Source organism: Condylura cristata, unplaced genomic scaffold (genome assembly GCF_000260355.1).
Source record: "Condylura cristata isolate star-nosed mole 26May11 unplaced genomic scaffold, ConCri1.0 scaffold00002, whole genome shotgun sequence".
In the NCBI taxonomy this organism is placed as follows: Eukaryota; Metazoa; Chordata; class Mammalia; order Eulipotyphla; family Talpidae; genus Condylura; species Condylura cristata.
In genome coordinates this window covers 46,307,125-46,328,475 of record NW_004567103.1, presented here as the reverse complement: position 1 = coordinate 46,328,475, position 21,351 = coordinate 46,307,125, and the positions used below count along the sequence as shown (strand labels likewise).

General features: G+C 41.6%; 1 protein-coding gene across 1 annotated transcript in view; it reads left to right on the top strand.

Moving 5' to 3' along the window:
* Positions 1-21,351, top strand: part of MYO3B (myosin IIIB) — a 354,102-nt gene that overhangs the window by 238,325 nt on the left and 94,426 nt on the right. The window contains exon 29 of the mRNA XM_012725499.1: positions 16,001-16,103. Coding sequence (XP_012580953.1) covers positions 16,001-16,103 — 103 coding nt within the window. The remainder of the gene's footprint in view (positions 1-16,000; positions 16,104-21,351) is intronic.

The following is a 21,351-nucleotide window of genomic DNA, read 5'->3' as shown; positions in this document are numbered from 1 at the left end:
TCCATGTTTAGCAGTTTGAGGAACCTCCAAACAGTTTTCCATAGTGGTTGTACTAGTTTGCATTCCCACCAGCAGTGCAGGAGAGTTCCTTTTTCTCTACATCCTCGCCAACATTTTAAAACAGATGTCTTAAAAGGTAAACTTGAGCATGATGTCCGTTTAGAGAGGTGTTGGGTTCAGAGAGTGGGTACTTGGGTTAACTCTGGGAAAGTTTCACCAGGCTCTCCTTCTCTTCTCACAGGCAGAGATGTTGATTTAGAGCCAAAAGGGCAGCTTTATTATAAAAAGGAAGAGAAAAGTACAAGACTTTCATAGACACAAGCAAGCAGAAAGAGCTACTCCAGAGGGGCAGGTTACTCTCTGCCTCCATGAAGCAGATATTATTGGTCCACTGAGTCGAGGGTGTAGGATCATAAACCATATTTTCTCTCTTACAAAATTATCTTTAGAGGACTCCCTATTCATACTTTGTTATCTCTAAGTGAGTATGGCATAAAACTAAACAGGTTGGCTTGGTCATCATATTGGAACAGCCATGATTATATTTTTCAGTACCCGTGTACTTGATACTGTGGAATCATAATTTTGTATCGTGAAACTACAAAGAAAACATTTTTTTTTTGAGTGCTTCCTTTTTGTTGTTTTACTTTTAGTTTTATAAGTATCGTCTTCCGTAACCTGGCAGCCAGTGTTCCTACTTACCAAGAAGCACTGGAAATTTCCATTAACTGAGTAGGCATGAAGATGGGACTGGGGAGAGGGGAGGGCACAAATGGCACTTCTCCCTCTTGGAAGTAGAGTGTGGCAGCCAGGGCAAAAGCAGGAGCGTGTCTCAGTCAGTGGAGCTGCTAGTTAAGTGTTAGGGTAAGGCTGTATGCAATTTTAGGGGTATTTTATTTTACTTAAAGATGTTTTTCTTTAGATTCAAAAGCATAGTTGTGCTTACCTAAAAAGCAAATCAGCTCATTCTGACATCTCTGCTTTGGTGTTACTCTTCCCAAAGCATAATCCCCTCATTAGAAGCTTCCCTTTGTGCCACCAGAACATTTCTTAGTAGAACAAGTCCCAGACATCACAGTTCCTTTCCTTTTGAAGTCTGCAGGAAGTGAGGTGGGGATGTTATCATGGCACAACCATTCTGGTTATTTTCTCAGGTTATTCTCTAATTTATTTTTTTGTCCAACAAATCATATTATTTGAAATTTAGATTCTTTGGAATGCATTTGTATTTCATCTGACCCTTAGTCCTTTTTTTTTTTTAATGGTGTTGTTAAAATGTGTTATATATTTTTAAAAGAGCAGCCCTTGAAATTTAGGAAGCATTTGGCCTACATGTTGCTACAGAGCAGTGCATATTGAAATTTGTTTTCCTTTCATCTCCTTCCCAATAAAAGCAGCCGCTTGGCTTATCCCTTTAGCTTCCTCAGAACTTCCTTTCAGAATTCCCGATCTATTACAGCACATTCACATACCAGAAACAAGATGCCTTTTCATGCTGTCAACCTTTTTCATCTGAAATGTAAATTAATTCTTGCTGGTATGCCTTGACAGAGATCAAAGACCTGGTATTAACCTTCCTGAGCTTTCTCCAGAATCCATCCCCATGACCAAACTGCCGCTGTTAGAGACCAGAGTCCCTGCTATGGGGCCTCTCCTCCAGGCAGTCCTCGATCTAGGAGCCACCATTCCAAGTTGTAAGTGACCTCACCATTAGTTTCAGCTAGGTGAGAAATGATCTGCCTAGGAGAGAGGTCTGAGAGAGCTAGAGAGGCAGGGAGAAGGACAGTGAGAAAGGGCCCTGTTGATGTTAATTGTGGGCACTTCGCTCACATGCCCAGACTTCATTTAAGTGGTTCTGACAGCAAATGATCTCGGTGTGGTAGAGGGAGGGACAGGGCTCCAGATTGGAACCCTCTCCCCTTGCTCAGTGGGTCATTTCTTGCCTGCTAGTCTTTGAGGTAGGCCACATTTGCATTTTCAAAATAAACAGATGCCTTTCAAATACATGAGCTGGTGGTCTGGAGATCTCTGTGGGCCCTAAGTGTTCACCAGCCAGTGATCAAATGCTGGAAGAGAAAACAAACAGAAAAAAAGCCCTAGGTACATGTGCATACACTTCTTATGTGGATAACATTGTGCTAGCTATAAAGGGCCTTTATGAGATAGGGATATCAGGGAGAAAGACTCAGGGATCCCAAGCAAAATGTAGTTAGTTCATTAGTTTTCTTTCAGAAGGGACAAGTTTCAGTGTTACTTTGGTGAGGAATGGGATGTTTTATTGTGTTTTTATTATTAGTTAATGCCATGGGAAAACACGGCCTTTAAAACACAAAAGAATTAAAAATATGTACTTTTTCAATCAGAAAACTAGGAATACATATATTAGTGTTCAGGTAAATAGGGTAGTCTTAGTAAAAACTAGTCATATTTTACAAATAAACTTACAAGTTTCAGAAAGTAGGTATAACTAGATTTATTGAACGAAAAATGCATGCTTTCCTTAGTAAATACTGTCAAAACAAGTAACCTACAGGAAATTTTTAAAAGATCTACAATGTGTTGTTTTTTAAGTTTTTGAAAGCACTAGCCTCAAAAGTGTCCTTTTAATTAAAACACCTGTTTTTTAACCCAGAGCTAAGTGGTGGATCTACCAGTTTCTGACAGGAAGTGCCTCCAGTTGGTGACAGTGGAGCCAAATTTCAAAAAGTGTCCCCCAGAAGAACCTTCCAGCCCATGTTAGCTCCCTTTCACCCCACATGTCACAGGCAAGAAGAAAACATGTGCACATTTTTCTCAGAGACCAGCTCCAACTATTGAGGTGTCTGGAGGCAAGACAGGCAGGACCCTAAGGTGGGAAGGCGTTGGCGAGGGGAGATTCCTATAAAGGGGAGAAGGAGAAAAAGGGGAGAGGGGGGCGAGGAAGACACGGGAGTTGGAGTTGGGTGCAAGTCTTCCTGCTCTGCCTTCAGCAGAGGTTTATTTTATACATTAGGAGCAAGCAGTGGGATGACATCAGCACAGGAACTGGGCTGAGAGATTACAATCATCTTTTTTTTCCTAAGAACAGTTTAGGGTCCTATTGCCCTTTAGCTGAGATATAACATTCTAAAGTCAATTAAGGTTAAAAACAGGTACATAAGTGCACAAAGTTTGACTAATATTACTATAGTGGAGATCAACTAAGATAGAAGTCCCTTAAACCTTATCTACTACTTAATGGGTTTTTGTTTTTCTGCCTGAGTCATCCTGGGAGACAGAAGAGGAAATTCCTTGCTAATCAAATCTCTGAATAGGAGACATAGGTGAATTTCTTTATCTAAAAACTACATAGTAGAATCCTGAAAGACTAGCGGAAGACTTTGGTGGACTCCTTTAAGGTAGCAGGTAGAAAACTTGACTAGTTTAAAAACAGGCAACTGGATGCATTTCCACATCTAAAGGCCAGACAGTAGGAAGTTTGAGTAATTCTGTAGAAGCTGAATAGAGGCCAGGTGAGATAGTGGAGGGATGAGATTTGGGTTTTCCTCCACCCGGCAGTGAGAGAGACTGCAAAAACAGCCCTTTTGCTTTTAATCAGTCAGTAGTCAAGTCACTTGACTTCAGGGGAATTTTTCACCCTGGTGCAGTGCTTGCTTGTCAGGACAGGCAGCGCCTTATGCGGCTCAGGCAATCCAATTGTAAGCTAAAAGTTGCTCAGAATATTTTGATATTATGATTATACAAAAAAAGGGAGGTCATAACATAAGTTAGCAGTGGAAAGTCTGATTTTTCAGAGCTTTTCCCGATCTACCCGGAATCTGTCAGACGATAGACATTGCATAGCTTGTGTCACATTTTCTTTTTTAAAAAGTTTTTCATTTATTTTATTTTTGCATAGAAGAACTGGGGTATAGACTGGAGGTGGGGGATGAGGGTGAGCAGAACAGGCAGATCTACTGAAATACACTGCTGAGGGAAGCAGCAGGTGAGACAGGAGAGGTCTGCTGCACCATGCAGGGCAGCTCCCTAGCAAGGATGGAACTCAAGTGGCAGTGTGAAAGCACTGAGACTTGCATAGAAGAGCTGGAATGTAGCCAGAGGTTGGGTGTAGGATGGGAGGGGTGGGAGGTTGGGGTGAGAGGGTTCACCAGAGACAGATTTTCATCGAACTGTTTCAGTCTATGGAATTGTTGTTTTCTCATTTCCTCTGTCCAGTGATCAGCTTTCTATTTACTCCCCTCCCGACCCTTCCAAAAACACAGATGTTTCAGAAGATAATGTCTCTGAAAAGTGTAGGTCATTTCTACTGCTAATGCATTTTGGGGAGAGTGTGTTTCAAAGTGTTAGCCTCAAATCCCACCAAGGGGGATGCTTTCTTTATACCTGTGAACAGACATTTTAAACCAGTTGTAGCTGGAATTTCTGGGTGTCAAATGAGTCACCAATCAGAATTGCAGTAATTCTGAATAGAAAGAAAATTTTGCTTCTGAACAGAAAGAAAATTTTGCTTTTAGGCAGGCTTTATAATTCCTCCAGGTCACACTCAGACACAATTTCTTGAATGTCATGATACAATATGACATAGGCCATTTAACTTCTTTTAGTAACGAGTCCCTTTATTATAACTTCATTATAATAGAACCAACTTTTCCCATGTTTAAAACTGCCTGAACTTTTAATAGCCACTCCTCAGAATAAGGCATCCTCCTAGCCTTTTAAACTTTAAACCAGTTTCTTCAGCATTGTTGGTAGGTTGGCAGTGATTAAGTGGTTGCAACAAATCCCTACAACTATATTTCCAGAATTATCCCTAGGTGTGCTAGAATGTATTTTAAATTAGGGTATTTCTTTTACATGTTATTCAACTATTATTTGTTAAGCACCCACTTTTTTCTGGAACTACCATGATGAACAAAATGATTTAATTTGGGACTTCAAAGTTTCCATCTCCAATAATAGGGGCTGTCTTCATGCGCTCCCTCAAAGGGATGCTATTTGTATAAATCAGATGTGTATCATAAAATATAGGTGAGGATATACCTCGAAGCAACCAATATTTCTTGAGGGTAAATGTGATAAATATTTTTTATCCATGTGCACATAAGTAGATCTTTTGATAATAAACTAAACAGTGAAGGAAAGTCAAGTGAATGCACTATTGGAGGAAAAGCTACACTTTGAATAAACAGAAGGAAGAAAAGCACAACTCTGTCACTCCTGTATGTGTGTCTGTCACTCTGCCTCTGTTCTGTTTCTTTACTCTTTCCACTGATCTCTCTCACAAGAAATTTCACTCACAAGAAATGTAAGAGAAAACAAATTTCAAACTCTTCTTAGCTGATGGGCAGGAGGCCTGTCCTTCCCCGGTGTTTTAGGCTCTATCCACACCAGCGTAAAGCAGCAGCTCAAGGAAAGAGTTAGCTGCCGCACCTGGGTTTAAGAGGAGTTGTGAGCTGTGAACTATCTCCACTGTCTTCTAAACCTTTGTTTAGTGGATGACAGGTTAAACCTTCAGACTTTTGCGAAGGACCTACTCAGTGCACACACATGCTATCTGGGTTTCTGTAACTCTTTGCAATAAAGAGTGATGACTCATTTCTGATAGCTATAGAGTTGACATTTTCAAGGTGGGGAATACTTGGGGGCACAAAATGATTTTCTTGGAGGAAATTGTGCTTTGCTGTGAAAGGAATCAGGACATGTGGTGCCCCTGGGACATGGCTTAGAGGAAAACCCAACTGTACCTGCACAGTTTTTGTCAAGAAATGGTGCTGCCAAATGTCACTTAGGGACAAATTATAGAATCCTTGCCTTAAAATAACTTGGAATACAAAGGAATATCCTCTGCTGTGGAATCAAATTATCACCCACATTAGAATTAGGCACCTGGAGGCTATTCACCTAACACACAGAGAGGAAGCTGCAAAGCCCACACAGAATACTTGTGCTTGATGTCACGATGGCATGTGCAGCATCGGTCAGCACCCCCAGCACCCAAGATTAATATGTCAGGGGCATGCCATGGACAGAACCTCTGTAGAGTAGAGTCATTTTCTCCATCATGGACTTCATCTAGACCTCCAGGCCACAAAGAGGGGATGCCCAGAATGGGGCAACCATACTTTTATATTTTTTAAAATATGAAGTCATAAAATGTGCTATCATACTTTGTAACCTTTATTAGTTATTTAGACTGTAGTTTAATATAACAGCAATTCATACAATAGTAAGGAAACATTTAGGGAAAGAAATTTAACTGTTATGGCAAGAATGATCAGGTTTTTCTTCTCAGAAGTCTCCTGTGTATAGAAAGACAGATGTTGCTTTCTCCCTTAACAGATGAATCAGAAGCATAGAGAGTTTCAATAAGATGTCTCCTTTCACATGTTATGTGAGCTTGAGAACTGGTACCAGAGCTCTCTTTTGAATCTTCACCCATTGCTCTATCTAGGAGACTGTGCTCTGTGTTTCCATCCTCAGGATGGTGTGTGGACATCAGGGTACCAGTTCAAGCTTTGGGAAGACCCTTGTATACCATCCTGTGTATAGGCCTTGGAGTCAAAACAATTCACTTGACATCCAGGCTGCTACCTTTTATCATATAGTCATAATCTCACCAGGAAAATTACTTAACTTCTGAACCTTTATGTACTCACTATAAAATGGGACTCATTAAGGCCAATTCTCAGGACTATTACAAAGATGACAGCAGATAAGACATGCAAAATTTGCAATAAGTATTTACTAAATGGCATTTCCTCCCTAAATTTGAAAGTCTCAGGGGTGGTGGTGGGGGGGACAGTCTTTGAAATACTTCTCTGTGGTGAGTATAATATAGCTATATCTTCAAAAATGTGGAATTTTTTTCTCTCACTTTTAAAGAAAAATCAGTACCTGTCAAATTAAAATACAGTTATATAAAACTTTTATTAAAGAGAGTATTTCCAATCTTAGCTTCTGTGATATTTGATGGTGAAAAATTAAAAAACAGTAATAATATAAACTATTTCAGGTGGTTTTGTTTTTGTAAAGAGCCATGTGTCCTGTCATGCCAGGAAGTTGATTAATTTGTATGGATAAATTTTCAGTGACCTCAAAATTGTTGAGAACTGGGTGATGAGCTGCTGACATCATTTTTCCCATTCACTAGTTTAAGGCCCATTTTATGCTGTAAAATAGCAAGTGCCTTCATTGCCCCCTTCCACAAAGTCAGAAATTCTAAAATCTAGGAGTTAAATCTCACCCAGCATTGCTGCCTGCTGGTGTGGAAAGCAAGTCGCCTCTCAGATGTCTGAAGAGTTGGAAGATGGTAGTGAGCCTATCACGTCTAACCCACAGTGACGGGTGATTGGCAGCATAACAGCTGAGCGACAGCCATTTGGCCAGGAGTTCAAACCTCAACACGAAGAGCCATAGCAGGCTCACGGCTTGATTTGCTGTGGCCGTGAAGTCTGAATCGCCAGGCACAGAGGCAGAGGCAGAGGTGACAGCTGGTAACCATTCTCGTCAATAAAGTTGTGACGGTTGAGATGTACAAACAACCGGAGCTCGCTAATTTCATAGACTTCGAGCCAAGTGCTTAGTGTCAAAACCAGCTATGGTCAATAATGCAAATGGTTTTGAAGGGTCCCTCATCAACAGCAAGGCTCTCCCAACAGCTTCTTCCTTCCTAGTGGGTTACAAGTGATTGGATCCTCCTTTCCAGAAACAACCCAGTTTGTAGAGGAGGCTTTATCTTTTACACTTCAAAATTCTGGTAACCTTTTAAAAGTCAGATTTATGAGCTATAATTTACATACAGTAAAACTCAAACAGTTGGGGAAAGCAGACAGACACATACAGTCAGGTAACTGACTCCACAGTCAAGAGGAAGGACATTTCCAGAAAGCTTCCTCATGCCCTTTTGTCATTTATTCCCTCCATATGCTCAGATCCTAACTACTACTGGTGAGTTTTCTGTCCCTATAAGGTTGCCATTTCAAAAATGTCTTATAAACAGTTATATGGCCGTTAGACTTTTGAACCTGGCTTCCTTCACTTAGCATCATGCTTCTGAGATTCACCCACGTTGTGTTTATCAGTCATTTGTACTTTTTCATTGCGAAGCAGAATTCTAGTTTATATGTGTACCACAATTTTATCCACTACCAGATAAAAGACATTTGTTTACAGTTCTTGGTGGTTATAAATAAAGTTGCTATATTCAGAACTTTATAGTTTCAGACAAATTGGTAAAAAAGTAAATAACTTTGTGCTATAGAAAGCCAGAACTGTATGAAGCACAATAACCCTAGAGTTGGAAATTAGCCAATAGAAATCCTTATTTTCCTAACATCATATACTTTTTCATAATAATTTAGTTTATAAGTATCAGTTTCATTTATCTCAGTCCTGTAACTGTCATAACAATCCTGAAAAAAAAAAAGGCTATGAATCTTACTCCATTTTTATGGGTAGCAGCTAAGAAACCTCCCTGTAATCCAGACTGCCCAACTCTTCATCTTCTGTCCTTACCACCCCCCCCCCAAATCACTTTTAGAATATCCTGTCTGTGCAGAACATTCTGCTAGGTACAAAAACAACAGAATGCCTTTCCTCTTCAAAAAGATACAGTCTTATATATCATCAGGGAAACGTGAATTAAAATAGAGCAATCCCTGCATTCCTATTAGACTGGCTAAAGACTGGAACACTGACAGCATCATGCCAGTGAATGCATTCCTGTTGGAAATGCAAAATGGTATGGCCACTTTGGAAGATGGTTTGGTGGTTCTTATGAAGCTAAACATACTCTTACCATATGATCTAGTAATTGCACTCGTTGGTATTAACCCACAAGAGTTGAAAACTTATTTCTGCACAGAAACCTACATATAGATGTGTAAGGCAGCTTTATTTATAATTCCAAAACTGAGAATCAACCAAGATGTTCAATAAGTGAATGGATCAATAAAATAAGGCACACCCAGTGATAAAGTATTATTCAGGACTGAGATGAAATGAGCTGTCAGGCCACTGAAAGACATAAAGGAACCCTACATACATATTACAATGTGAAAAAAAAAGTATACAAAAGGGCCAGATGCTCTATGTTGACATCCTGATAAAGGAAAAAGTGAGAGACAGTAAAAACCTCAGGAATATGGAGAGGGTAAATGGAACACAGAAGAGTTTTATGGAGTGAAAATAATCTGTGTGATGCTATAATGATAGCTAAATGTCATTACACCTTGACCCAAACCCATAGGCTATCATGAAGAGTGTGAACCTCATAGTTTATCAGTTGTAACAAACGTACCCCTCTGGTGGGGTGGCAGTATGGAGGAGACTGCCTGTGTGAGAGTAGGGACCACATGGAAAAATCTCTCTACCTTCCCCTCAATTTTGCTATGAAACTGAAACTGTCCCCCAAAAAAATAACTTGTCATGAATTAAAAATGAGAGGCATGGACTCTCCCGGGTGGTGCAGTAGGTTGGAGCCATGGCTGCTGGCATTGTAGCTGGCCATGGCAGCTTCATGTTAGCTCAATCTCCCACCCCAGAGGTGACCCACATGGTGCAGCAGACTGCTCCTCCCCTCAGCAATGAACTTCGTCAATCTGCCTGTTCTGCTCCCCACTCTGTCTCTGGTGAATACTCTCACTGCCCCTGCACCTCTGGCCTGTACCCCAGTTTTGTATGCATAAAGAAATAAAAAATCTTTTTAAAAAATGAGAGGCAGTCTCAAATAGAACCAGGACTGCCACAATCTTTAGAGGAGTACTAATCCAGAGCTAACTAACACAACCACCAGAAGAAAAAAAAAATCTATGACACTGCTTCAAATCCTTTTTTGGAAGCAGGGTATACATTTTAAGAAATAAATCCAACCTGAGTTTGATGGAAGTCAAAGGAGAACAGACCAACAGTCCCTACACACCTAAAGGGAAGGGGAATTCCCCAGACAGTGATGTTCCTGGGCAGACAAGAAACTGATCTCTAGGGTAAGGGAAAACCTCCCTTCTTAGCTTCCAAGTTAGGGAAAGCAATTATGTGACAGAACTCTTTGAACTTTATCAGAGTTTGGCTAGGATAATTACTAGAATTAAGTACTGAAGAATCAAAGTGGAAAATGCTCTCATAGGCCTAAAATTACCAGATTTGTTTTGTATATGGAGGCGGTGGCCAGGGTTTCTGATGCGGTTGTAGGAGGAAAATGTATCTGTGAAATTCTTTAAGACTTCAGCTTTTTCAGTGCTACTTTTGGTGGTATTTGCCTGTTGGACCTCCCACAAGTTGGCATCTCTGTCTTCTGATAAGATGGCTATTGACCAGCTGTCACTCCAGCCAGAAACCACACTGGCTCTTCATGCACTGGGCCAGCAGCAGTTTGGAGGGAAATCTGTGCTTTTTGCATCCTCTGTACGTCCCTTCTCCACTAGGTACAGAAGGCTCTCTGCCTAGTCCATCATGAAGGTAGGGGGCAAAGTTTACCCAGCCCAGGTCATCAGTCAGAAATCCCCTCAGATCCTGAGTAGATCAGAAAGCAGTGTTGGAGCCTGTCCTTTGGTGAAGGGTGAGGGGGTCATTACATGCCAGACCAGGTCACATCCTTCTATTGCAGCTGATCTTTGAGGCCTTTTGAGATTCAAGTATGTAAAATAAAGTCTGAGTTTTTACTTTCACTTATAAAGGGGAAAAAAATCAGAGTAGGGATAATGGTTTTTAAATGTTAAAATAAATGGGGCTACACCTTTTAATATTTAGGAATTCACACGTTAGGGTAAAGGAGAATCATTCCATACCTTTCTCCAAGATTCTAATCTTTTCTGAAAATTCTTAACATTCCTTGGCCCATTACTCCACTCACAATGTCACATAAATCCACACTCATACTCTACTTGGCCTTTTTATAAATCTCAGGGTGCTGTCATGACTTTTACCTACTTTTATTGCTAGTCTGTGTTAGAATGCAAGTTCCAGGGGAACTTGAGTAGAGACTATCTCCTCCAATGGACTCTGAGGCAGTTGACAATACTTAGCCTGGGAATTTCGACTTCGCCACCTTATAGGAATAGGGCAACATATGGTGCCACCAAGCTGGATGTGAGAAGGTGATGCTTGAGGTAGGAGAGTCACCTAGGAGGGAGAGGGACAAGATGAAAAAAAGAATCCCATTTGAGGAAATAAAAATGGAAAAAGATTGACATCCCCCAAATTGTAATATGGTTTATCTAGCAGTACCCCCTAGTTATACAGAATTAGGAAGAGTGAATCAGAAGGAGATACAAGAGGAGAGGAAAACAAGATCTAGATCACAAGTAAGGGACAGTGACAGGACAGTTAGGGGTGACTGTCTCAGAGCAGAGCCTGCTGTGAATCCTCTGTGGGGCATAGATATCCTGCTGCCAACTAATTTTATAGGGGTGAAGAGGAAATTTCCCCCCACCCGTCTGGATTCTCTGATCCAGCAATCAAATTAATAATAAAGTTATAGGAAAAGACAAACTTAATACATAAGTATGGAGAATCTACATGCATGCAGATTCTAAAGTAAATGGGGTTAAAAGAAGTATTTAATCTGACATAAGATAGGGTCCAGGGCTCTTAGCAGAGAGGAAGGGGACTCACATGACAAAAGGACCAGGTGTTCTGTAATGACATCTTTGCCCTGGCTTGTTTCCCCTGCTCACCATCAAAACCAAGAAAACATACAGTATTCTTGGCTTGAAAGGTTATTTCTGCAGATAACCATAAATCATAAATTGGTGATAAACCAAAATAATTGAATAACACCCTCAATGTTCATTCTTCTAGATGGGGGAATGGTCAAAAGTTTCTCTGAGTTTGTAAGGCCTTGATTGACTTCAGCTCAAAATAATTTACTTGCCAAAGTAACATGTCTGGGGAAAGCCTGCTTTAGATATCTTGGGGAAGTCTATCCCTCAATTTCTTCTAAAACCAAGAGACCCAACTGAGAAGAATTTTCCTTCTCCAGTTACCTGCAGCAGTCTGAGATGTTAGATATGGGATGTCTTCAGCTTACCTTGGCCTTGAGGGTCGCAGAGAATGGAAGAACAACTGAGAAAGTCAGGAAAACTCCTTCGGCATTTTCCAATCCCACCATCAATATTTAGGTGTTTAGCAATGTGAACTAAGTTAACTGGACAACGAAAAGCTGCAGTTGTGATGTTCCTCAACTAAGTGTGGTGTGTAGACTCTTCTGTGAGAGCAGACATGGTTGTCTCCATCTCCAACAGTCATTGAACTGAGCTGGAGGACAAAGGAAGGGAAAGTCAAGTGTAAGGGTAAAGAGGTGGAGGGAAGGAGGAAACTTTGCCTGTCTTTTGCATTCCCTGTGTACACTGAATGTTCCTGCTCTATAAGGTAATTTAATTTTTTCAGCCAAATTCCTGGTTTAATTCAACCTGATCTGTTCATTTAGAATGAACAGATATTCTACTCTTCTCCACATCTCCATGTAGGGTAAATGAAGTGGGTCAGGCTTTTTCTGACACTGGCCTCCGTGACTATCACCTGCAGCCTTGGTTGTGTTAAGGTGTGTGGGCATGGGGCAAACTTGATTGTGGACACCTGAGCATGGGCACGTGCAAGTGCAAACCTGTGCACAGGAGGGGGGGCTAAAAGATCAGCATCACCCTGGGGGAGGGGCCTGAAGTTGGCCTCTCCCTGCTGGCTTGTTTCCCCTGCTCACCATCAAAACCTGTGAAAACGATGCCAAGGTCTCCAAAATTCTCTTTCAAATAGCTAGAACCATCGGTGAACCTATCCAGCATGGGTTGCAAGGTTGGCCACTTTTCCAATCTCCTTGTGTAGCGATTTACCAAAGAGATACAGTTGATTCCAACTATTATCAGGACATAGTTAATAATATTTTATGAGTTTGGGTGTTATTTTAAACTCTATGATTTGATGACCATCATATTAGTTTCAGGTTTACACCATAACTATTACTTCCTTCTCCTTTGAGTTTGTCTCATTACTCAACCCAAATCCTTCTTGCTCTTCAGGCAGAGCTGGGGGATAAAGAAGCAGATTTCATCTAAGCTTTATTAAGAAAATTCTGTAAGTTTCTGTTTGGTTTTTATACTTCAAATAACTCAAAAATCAATATTTTGATGACTGAAGTGTAAATGAACAAGGAACATAGAATAAGTTTTCCCTTCGATTGCATGAACAGAAATTTTGGCTTTTCATCAGAAACCCAAGTAAAGAAACTGGGGACGTTTGCTGAGCTCCAGGGGAAGGTGGCGCTGCTTGACATGGCACCGTCATAAGGAGAGTTCCAGCTGAAGGAGCTTGGTGGTCTTTTCGGCATTCCTTGTACCTTTTTTCTTTTCTGAGCTACAAATAAACTGCTATTGCTCCTTTCTATACTAAGAATCTCATAGTAGGTGCAGACAAAAGCAGTGTAATTGTCCACAGAGCATTTTCACCTGGGCTATATCTATGGGTGTGCGTGTTGGTGCTGCTGAATCGAATAAGGAAACATTTGTGTTTCCTGAAGTGAGTTCCTCTTTTCTTTTTATGTCAAACCTTGCTTTTCTGTTGCTTCTCACAGTATTAGAAGTGAGCATGAATCAGTGTTTAAAATCTCCAGGAGAGGGACAACTTGCCTGATCCTCTAACTGGAGGAGTTTACAAGTGAAGGGACAGTGGTGGTGGGAATCAGTTTAATGAAGTTCTAAAAAGTTCTGGCTATTTTTATTGATTTCTGCTTCCCCCTTTTTCCCCACCTTCTTTTAAAATTGTCATTTCACTGTTTAGTCAGATTTTTTGTGTGTGAAATAATGAAAATATAAAGATGTTACATTTAATGTTTCCCTTTACCCTTTTGGTGTTTATAACACCACCACCAACAACAGATGGTCTTATCTACTACTGAAGCTCACAGAATTATGTCTTCTACATAAGGATATTTATGTCTAAGTAACCAAAGTAATATAGAATCAGAGCTTGCTCTTCTCAGAATAGACAACACAAAACTATTTTCATTTTATTTTTTGTACTGCCTTTTTCTGTGTCCCATCTCTTCAACTTTTTTAATTTTACACATCTCCCAAATTTATAGATTTTTATTCATTGTTTGGATGTTTGTAAATCATCTAAAATAAGAATTGCAAATAGATGCAGTTTTTTTTCTCTCTAGCTTAATTGATTGGTAGTGACTGCATGGAACTGTGGTTCTCAGCTCTAGCTGCACATAAAAATTATCTGGGGAGTTTTTAAATATTGATGCCAACCCCACTCCAGGTCAGTTTCAGAATCTCTGGGAGCTGTACTCAAGCATATTTAAAATTTTCCTGGGTATTTCTAATGTACAGCCAGAAGTAAGAATATGTGGTCTTGGAGTGGCATCTCAAACTACAACATAAATCCAAATCACCTGGAAGGCTTGTTAAAAATACAGATTGCCAGTAACAGCTCACCCCATATTATCTGATTGGCTCCCTCTGAGATGGGGCCCAAGAATTTTCATTTCTAACTTGCTTCTAGGTGATGTTAATGCTTCCTCTGGTACGTTTTCATTTTAAACAAGAACTTAAAGGTCTAAACGTAAACTCAGAAGCAGAAAGAAGAGTTTGATTTCCGTGCCCCAGTGCTCTGCAGCACCTCTCCCCTGCCCCACGGTGCTCCCTGACTTCTGGGCATCATCTAGGACACAGCAGCATGGTCTTGCTTTGTGTTCACAGGTCTCTCTCTGGTGCTAGGTCCCCACCATCCAACTGAATAAAACAACGTTTGCTTAGAGAAAAACAAGCTTCTCTGGCAAGAGATATAGATGAAACCCCCCACCCACCCAGGGAGGTATAGATGGCAGCAGTAGCCGAAAACCAGCTGCCCTGGATTCAGGACTCTCCCTGGTGGAGCAATGGGTTAAACAAGCATCAACAAGCTTTCAGAAGCCACAAAAGCACAAGTTCATTCCCCAGCCAGAGAACTGACCCACATGGCTGGCAGACCTCTTCTGCTGCTCCCCTGAGCAGTGTACTTTGTCGGTCTGCCTGTTTTGTTCCCCACTCTATCTCTGGTGAATCATCTTACCCACCACAAAGCTGGCCTGTACCCCTGTTCTGCAAGCATGAATAAAGTAAATCTTTAAAAAAGAAAAAAAAAAAAGAAGTGATGATTCAGGATCTACACTTTGAGAATCACCAATGCTAGCAGTGTGTTAGAAAAGAACTTGAAACTGAATTAAGGTTGGTAGGGTAAATGGAAGTTACCAGGCTTTTCCCCCCTCCGGCCATTAGCATCAATGATTGACACCTGTGGTCTTGCATGCATGCCCGATGGCGGCACCTGGAGTGTGGTGTGGGCATGTGTGAGTAGGCACAGCTCTGCCGAGAGACTGGGGCTATAAGGTGTGGCAACAGAAGCCCGGGGGTGGAGGACATTGGAGAGCTTCAAAGAGGACCTAGGGGTTCACAGGAAGGTCCACGTGGCTTGTCTCCCCTGTCTAGGGGTTCATAGGAAGGTCCCCAGCTGGCTTGTCTCCCCTGTCCTGTGGGGAGGATGCCAAGGGCTCCAAGACTCTCTCTCAAGCTGCCTGAACTGGTGGTAAACCTACCTGGTTTGGGATGGTTGCAGAACAAGGTTCAATGAAAAAGAGGAACGATTTCCGATTTAGGAATGAGAATTCCCTTCATGACCTGCTGTCTAATCAGCAGGCAGCTCTGCCCAGTATAGAGCTCCCAGGGCAGCTGGTTTTCGGCTACTGCTGCCATCTATACCTCCCTGGGTGGGTGGGGGGTTTCATCTCTATATCTCTTGCCAGAGAAGCTTGTTTTTCTCTAAGCAAACATTGTTTTATTCAGTTGGATGGTGGGGACCTAACACCAGAGAGAGACCTGTGAACACAAAGCAAGACCATGCTGCTGTGTCCTAGATGATGCCCAGAAGTCAGGGAGCACCGTGGGGGAGGGGAGAGGTGCTGCAGAGCACTGGGGCACGGAAATCAAACTCTTCTTTCTGCTTCTGAGTTTACGTTTAGACCTTTAAGTTCTTGTTTCTTTTCTCTCAGCTCTGAAGGAATCTGTCGACTGTACAAGCAGTCCTCAAGCAGGATCCAACAACAACCATGCAGAGACTTCAAGCAACTCTCCAGCTGTTTCTGAGAAAAATCGGTGAGTCTCATCCATAAACTTTCCCAGTCTTAATTCAAGGACTCTGTTCCAATGGCCAGTGAAATCCGGCACTTCATTTACTTCCTGTTCTTCAGGGAAGCCTCATAACCTATCTTCGCTCAGAAAAGTTTTCCAGGCCCTGTCGCCTATATCAGCAGGAGGACACAGCTGATTTGAGAAAGAAGCAGAGCATTAGAAAGCACTTAGCAATTTTTCACATAGGAAAAAAGATGATCTTGGTTGTAATTTTTTAGAAATAACTTTTTGAGACTTACTGTTTTTGAGACTTAACAAATTATCTATTTTTCTCTACAGGTCTCAACATTTTTAAAAAATACTTATTTATGTATGCATGCAAGAACCAGGAAACAGGCCAGAGGTCCTGGGGGTGAGAGGTTTAACCAGAGACAGAGTGGGGAACAGAACAGGCAGACTGACTGAAATACACTACTGAGGGGAGCAGCAGGTGGATCACCCCCCTGGCCAGTGGTCGAATTTGTGCTGCAGTGGCCGCTGATAGCTTCTTAGTGTTGCACTTTAACCCCTTGGACAACCATGGTCTCAAATCTTTGTTGGACTATTTTTTAAGTACTATTCTTAAATAGTGACCTTTGTTTAAGAACACTTAAGGAAATATTATAGACCTAATATTCCATTTTAGAATAACAAAATTTAGGATTTTTGGTATAGCCAGAAGACCACAAACTTGGCAAGTGGAAGACTTGGGTTCTGGTCCTAGTGCTAACGTTTTCTGGCTGTCTGACCTTGGGCAAGTCATTGAGCCAGTTTGCTAGTGGCTCCAGCCCTGGCTAGTTACCTTCAAGCTCAGCTGACAGCTAACTTTGATCAAAAGTCAGAACAGTGCTGTGAGCAACTTCACCTCTTTTCCCTCCTTCTCGAATCTCTCTCTGTATCTTCAGCTGTCCCATCTTCCTTTGCTTTCCTCTTTAGAGAACACAGGTCCTCTTCCTTGCAAAGGCTCGCTCTCCTGCAGGCCGGCTACCATTGGTTGGCCCAGCAGATCCTTTCAGACACTTTTTTCTCTGCTGCCGCTTTCTATTTTCTTTTTAGTTCTCCCATTCTAGCTGAAGTCTAATCTTGATCCTGCCTCTGCCACTACTCAAGTTGCCACTAGGCTTCCTCAGACTGACATCCAAGTCAATTGCCTTACTCCCTCACCAAACCCACTCTCCTAAACTGTGAAATCTGATCTATGTCCATTTAAAACTGTCCTTGGGAAGCTCAGCTCCCAGTCACCAGAGCCTCTTCTTCATCAGCTCCTGCAGTGTTCAGTTCTGAAGCTATGCTTTCCTTGCTTTCCTTTCACCATGGACATCTGTGCTACCATCTCTTCGGGTTGCAACTTGTTCCTTAGCCTCTGTTTCTTTCTGGGTTCATTCTTCTTTTTCACCCACCGATAAAATGCAGGCGATTCTCCAAATTCTTGGCTCTCTTCTTTTTTTACTTCTCATCTGGCTGGTACCCTCTCTCACCAGTGTATTCCTATACTGGCTCTCGGCTATGTGAGCATAATTCTCAGATCTCTACTCTGAGTGTCACACTCCTATACCAACTCCTGTTGGACATATATTCCTGTTTTACACACCAGGGCCTCAACAGAAAAGCCCCCAAATCACCTTCTCCACTTGACTCTCCTCCAACGGACACACTCTTGTGACTTGATTTCAAGCCTGTCAGTAAGCTTTCACTTAAAACCAACTCTAGTCAATTTCTTAGCACCCTTCCCTGGTCCAGACCACCATTATTTCTTTTCCTGTCCTCTTCTCTTTATAGGTCAACTTTTGTTTCTGGTGCCTGATCAGTCATCTTAAGGGGTAGTCTAACTGCTCCAAGAAATTAGTGATTTTTCATTTTAGAATAACAGAGGTTCAGACTTCTCAGGCTACTATTCCAAGCTTCCCACATCTTGTTCCACTTTGTACTCCAGATTCACATCTGGTACATCCTTAAAGCACCTGCAATTGGACGATTTATCCACTACCACGGCACCTACCTCTCTTCTTTTTGGCCATACTTTTCTAGTGAACCCTTACAGTTTCATCAAGATCTTACTTCTCTTTAACATGCCTACAATTTTCATAGCTCATTTATAACAGTACTACTCAAACTGCTGATGCATGACAAGATAATGAACTCATAACTAAATGTAAAATAATCTATTTCTTCATTAAAAACACCTTCGTAGGACAACAAATCACATGAAGTAAACAGTGGTTAGTGATGAATTTATTTACTTTCTGATACAAGTTTTAGAAGGCTGGAGTAGCAGAATTTCACCGACTGGATCCTCAGACAGCACTTTATTAAACTCTGTGGTCCTCTTCACATTTTACATGGCATTGTAACTCAAGAGTGCTTACAAGTCAGCTTCTTAAAGGTGAGGGTCAGTCTTCCTCCTGCTTCCTCTATATGCAGTAGATGCTCAGTAAGTTTATCAAGATGACTTCCCAGGCTAATCTTAGATTTGTATGAATGAAGTTCTCTTCCTGTTCAGGACAACATGATCCAGAGTCACTCATAAGTTGTGTCAGGACTCCCCTGCTCCCATTTTTCCTCTATGTTTGATAGTCACCTCCATGCGCTGTGGGTCAACTGGGGTGTACAAGGCAGGTAGTCTTGGAAGCAAGATGAACAAAATAGACAAGAGCTGAGTTGTGCAATGAGGATGCTCTCAGCAATATCTAACTAGCCCTCCTACAACATATTCAAGGGTCCTATCTGCAAGAGGCCCAAGATAGAAGTTCCTGTGCTGGATTAGCCACTTGTGGAATCATCAAGGACACAGGCTCTCTCTTTTTCTTTGCTCTGCTACTCTCAGCACGTTGGTAATGCCTCCACTGTGCTTGCAAGGTAACTAAAGCAGTGCTAAGCATCACTTTCTCACATAGTAATGCCCAAAGCAATTAGGAAGGGACCGATGGAAATGGGATCCTCTTTAGGTGTCCCTCTCTATAGGAGCAGCTCAGGTAGGAAACTTTTCCCAGAAGTCGCCATGACACACCCCTCATTCCTCATTGGTAAGAATTTGCAGGCAGAGCCCTGCGGGGGAGTCTCATGTGAGGCTGGGAAACCTAGTATCAGCATTTTCAGCTTCTATAAGAAAGAGGAAAGAAAGAAGGATTTGGAGGAACAGTTAACAAAGCATGCTGAGAGGCCTGAATGGGTAATGATGGGAGAAGACAGTTTCCAGGGAAAGATAAAGAAAGGCAAAAATCAAAAGGAAGAGTTCATAAGGAAGAGATGACAAGAAATACTGCTGAGAATAAGAGGGACAGGGACATGTAAAGTCATCATTCAGATTCACCTGATACATCCTGCACTGCCAGGCCTTTCCCAGAATTGCCTTGTAATTTTCACATCAGCCTCTTGAGCTGGCTTACTCGATGCTATGGATAAGTACACCAAATCAGGAGAAGGCAAATGAAGTATGTTCTAAATGCTGGCCCAGAAACCAGTACTGGTGTGGAGGTATCAGATCGACCTACTCCTGCCCCCCAGTCTGAAGACATCACCTGTGTTGCCAGAGAATAAGAGGCAAATCTAGGGATTTGAATCCAGATATTTCATCTTTAACAGTAATAGCAATTAATAATTCATATTCATTAGCAGCTTCCTGGACATTGTGCTAGAGTTTTACATGATATACTACTTAGTCCTGTAACAACCTTATGGAAGAGGTATACATTTTATACCTCTTTTTTTTTTTATACATTTCTGATACTAGTTAGTGATTCACCGGTGTTACTTAGTAGAGTGAAAAGGTCAGGGTTTGAACACAGACTGTTTGATGCCAGAGCCCACACTTTTAGCCAGTATTTCTACTCTCTCTCTCTAGATTCCAAACCCCAAATGCTTACCCCCAGGTTTTTCTACTATATGTTGTCTCTGACTGTCATTGCAGCAAATCTTAGTCACAATCAGCTAAGAGATAAAATCTGATTGGTCTAAAACTGTCACCCTGAAATTGGTGGAAAAATTCCACCACCAAATTCTTGGGAGAAAGCCTACAGCCTCCTGAAAAAAGTGCTCCCATCTGTGCAGGACAGGGTGGGGTTAACTTGGCTGGAAGAAGGAAACCTCAGGTTGCAGGTACAAGTCAGTGGTTGGCGTGTTGCTTCTCTGCTCCACTTCCTACATGACCCTGAAACTATATACAGTGAATGACAGAATGAAACAGTCTTTTATGTCCTGGGACTTTGTTCCCATGATGATAATCCTCCATTTGAATGCTGATAAATACAATAGTAAGGATTATACCCCATAATTTAATTTGGCTTGCATATGGCAAAGCTCTCGCAAGGTTTTTCATTTGATATTCTTTAGCTCAGTTAGCCTGTTGTTGTATTAAAAAAGAAGCCTCTAAGAGGGAGACAGGAGATTGATAGTGGTGGTGCAGATGTTTTTACCTAGCAGCTTGTAACATACCCCCACAGAAGCTGCTTCACTGTGGGGATTCAGACTCACTTCAGTGAAGATTCAGAGTCAGTATGATGGGAACCTTCGTGACTTAGGCAGCTCCAGGGTAGCTGGCACCTCGTGAGAGGGGAAAATGTGCACATATTTCTCCTGTGTGTCATCCTTGCAGCTCAAAGGCTTGAAGCCAGTTGGGCTGACCTCAGAATTGATGAGCCAGAGAAACAGCCTCCCAGCCAGGGCTGACTGTGGGCCAGATTTTCATGTGGGCTGTGAAGTACAGATTGCCATATATCTTGACAGAAAGTATGTGTGATGGAGGAAAAGGGGTTGTCCTTACAGAAATACATGGCAGCACTAAGATTAAACCAAACTTTTCTTCACATATCAGTATCAGGAAGACATTTCTCTTCCACCTTTGGTGCCCATGCTATTTTTTCCTTGCACTTTCATTGCACTCCTTCAAATCTCTTACCACTCTGGAGGAAGTTAGTACACTAGGGCCTTAGAAGATCTTGTATGGACCCAGTGGGGACAGGCAGTGTGCTGTGTGTGTATGTACTGGGGAGGAGGGTCAGGCGTGGTAGCATTCTTTTATGAAATGCCTATAATGGGGTAGAACCCTGTGTTTTCTATTTGTCACCCTAGATTACCCTCTTGGGTGACAAACCTGAATGTAAATACTACAAGTAATTAAATCTGGGGCAAGTTCCTTCATCTAATACTGAAGTTCAGGACCTAAGGGAATTCTCATGAAGATTAGAGATAATATATACAAAGAACTAGAACAATTCTAGATATATAATAAATGCTC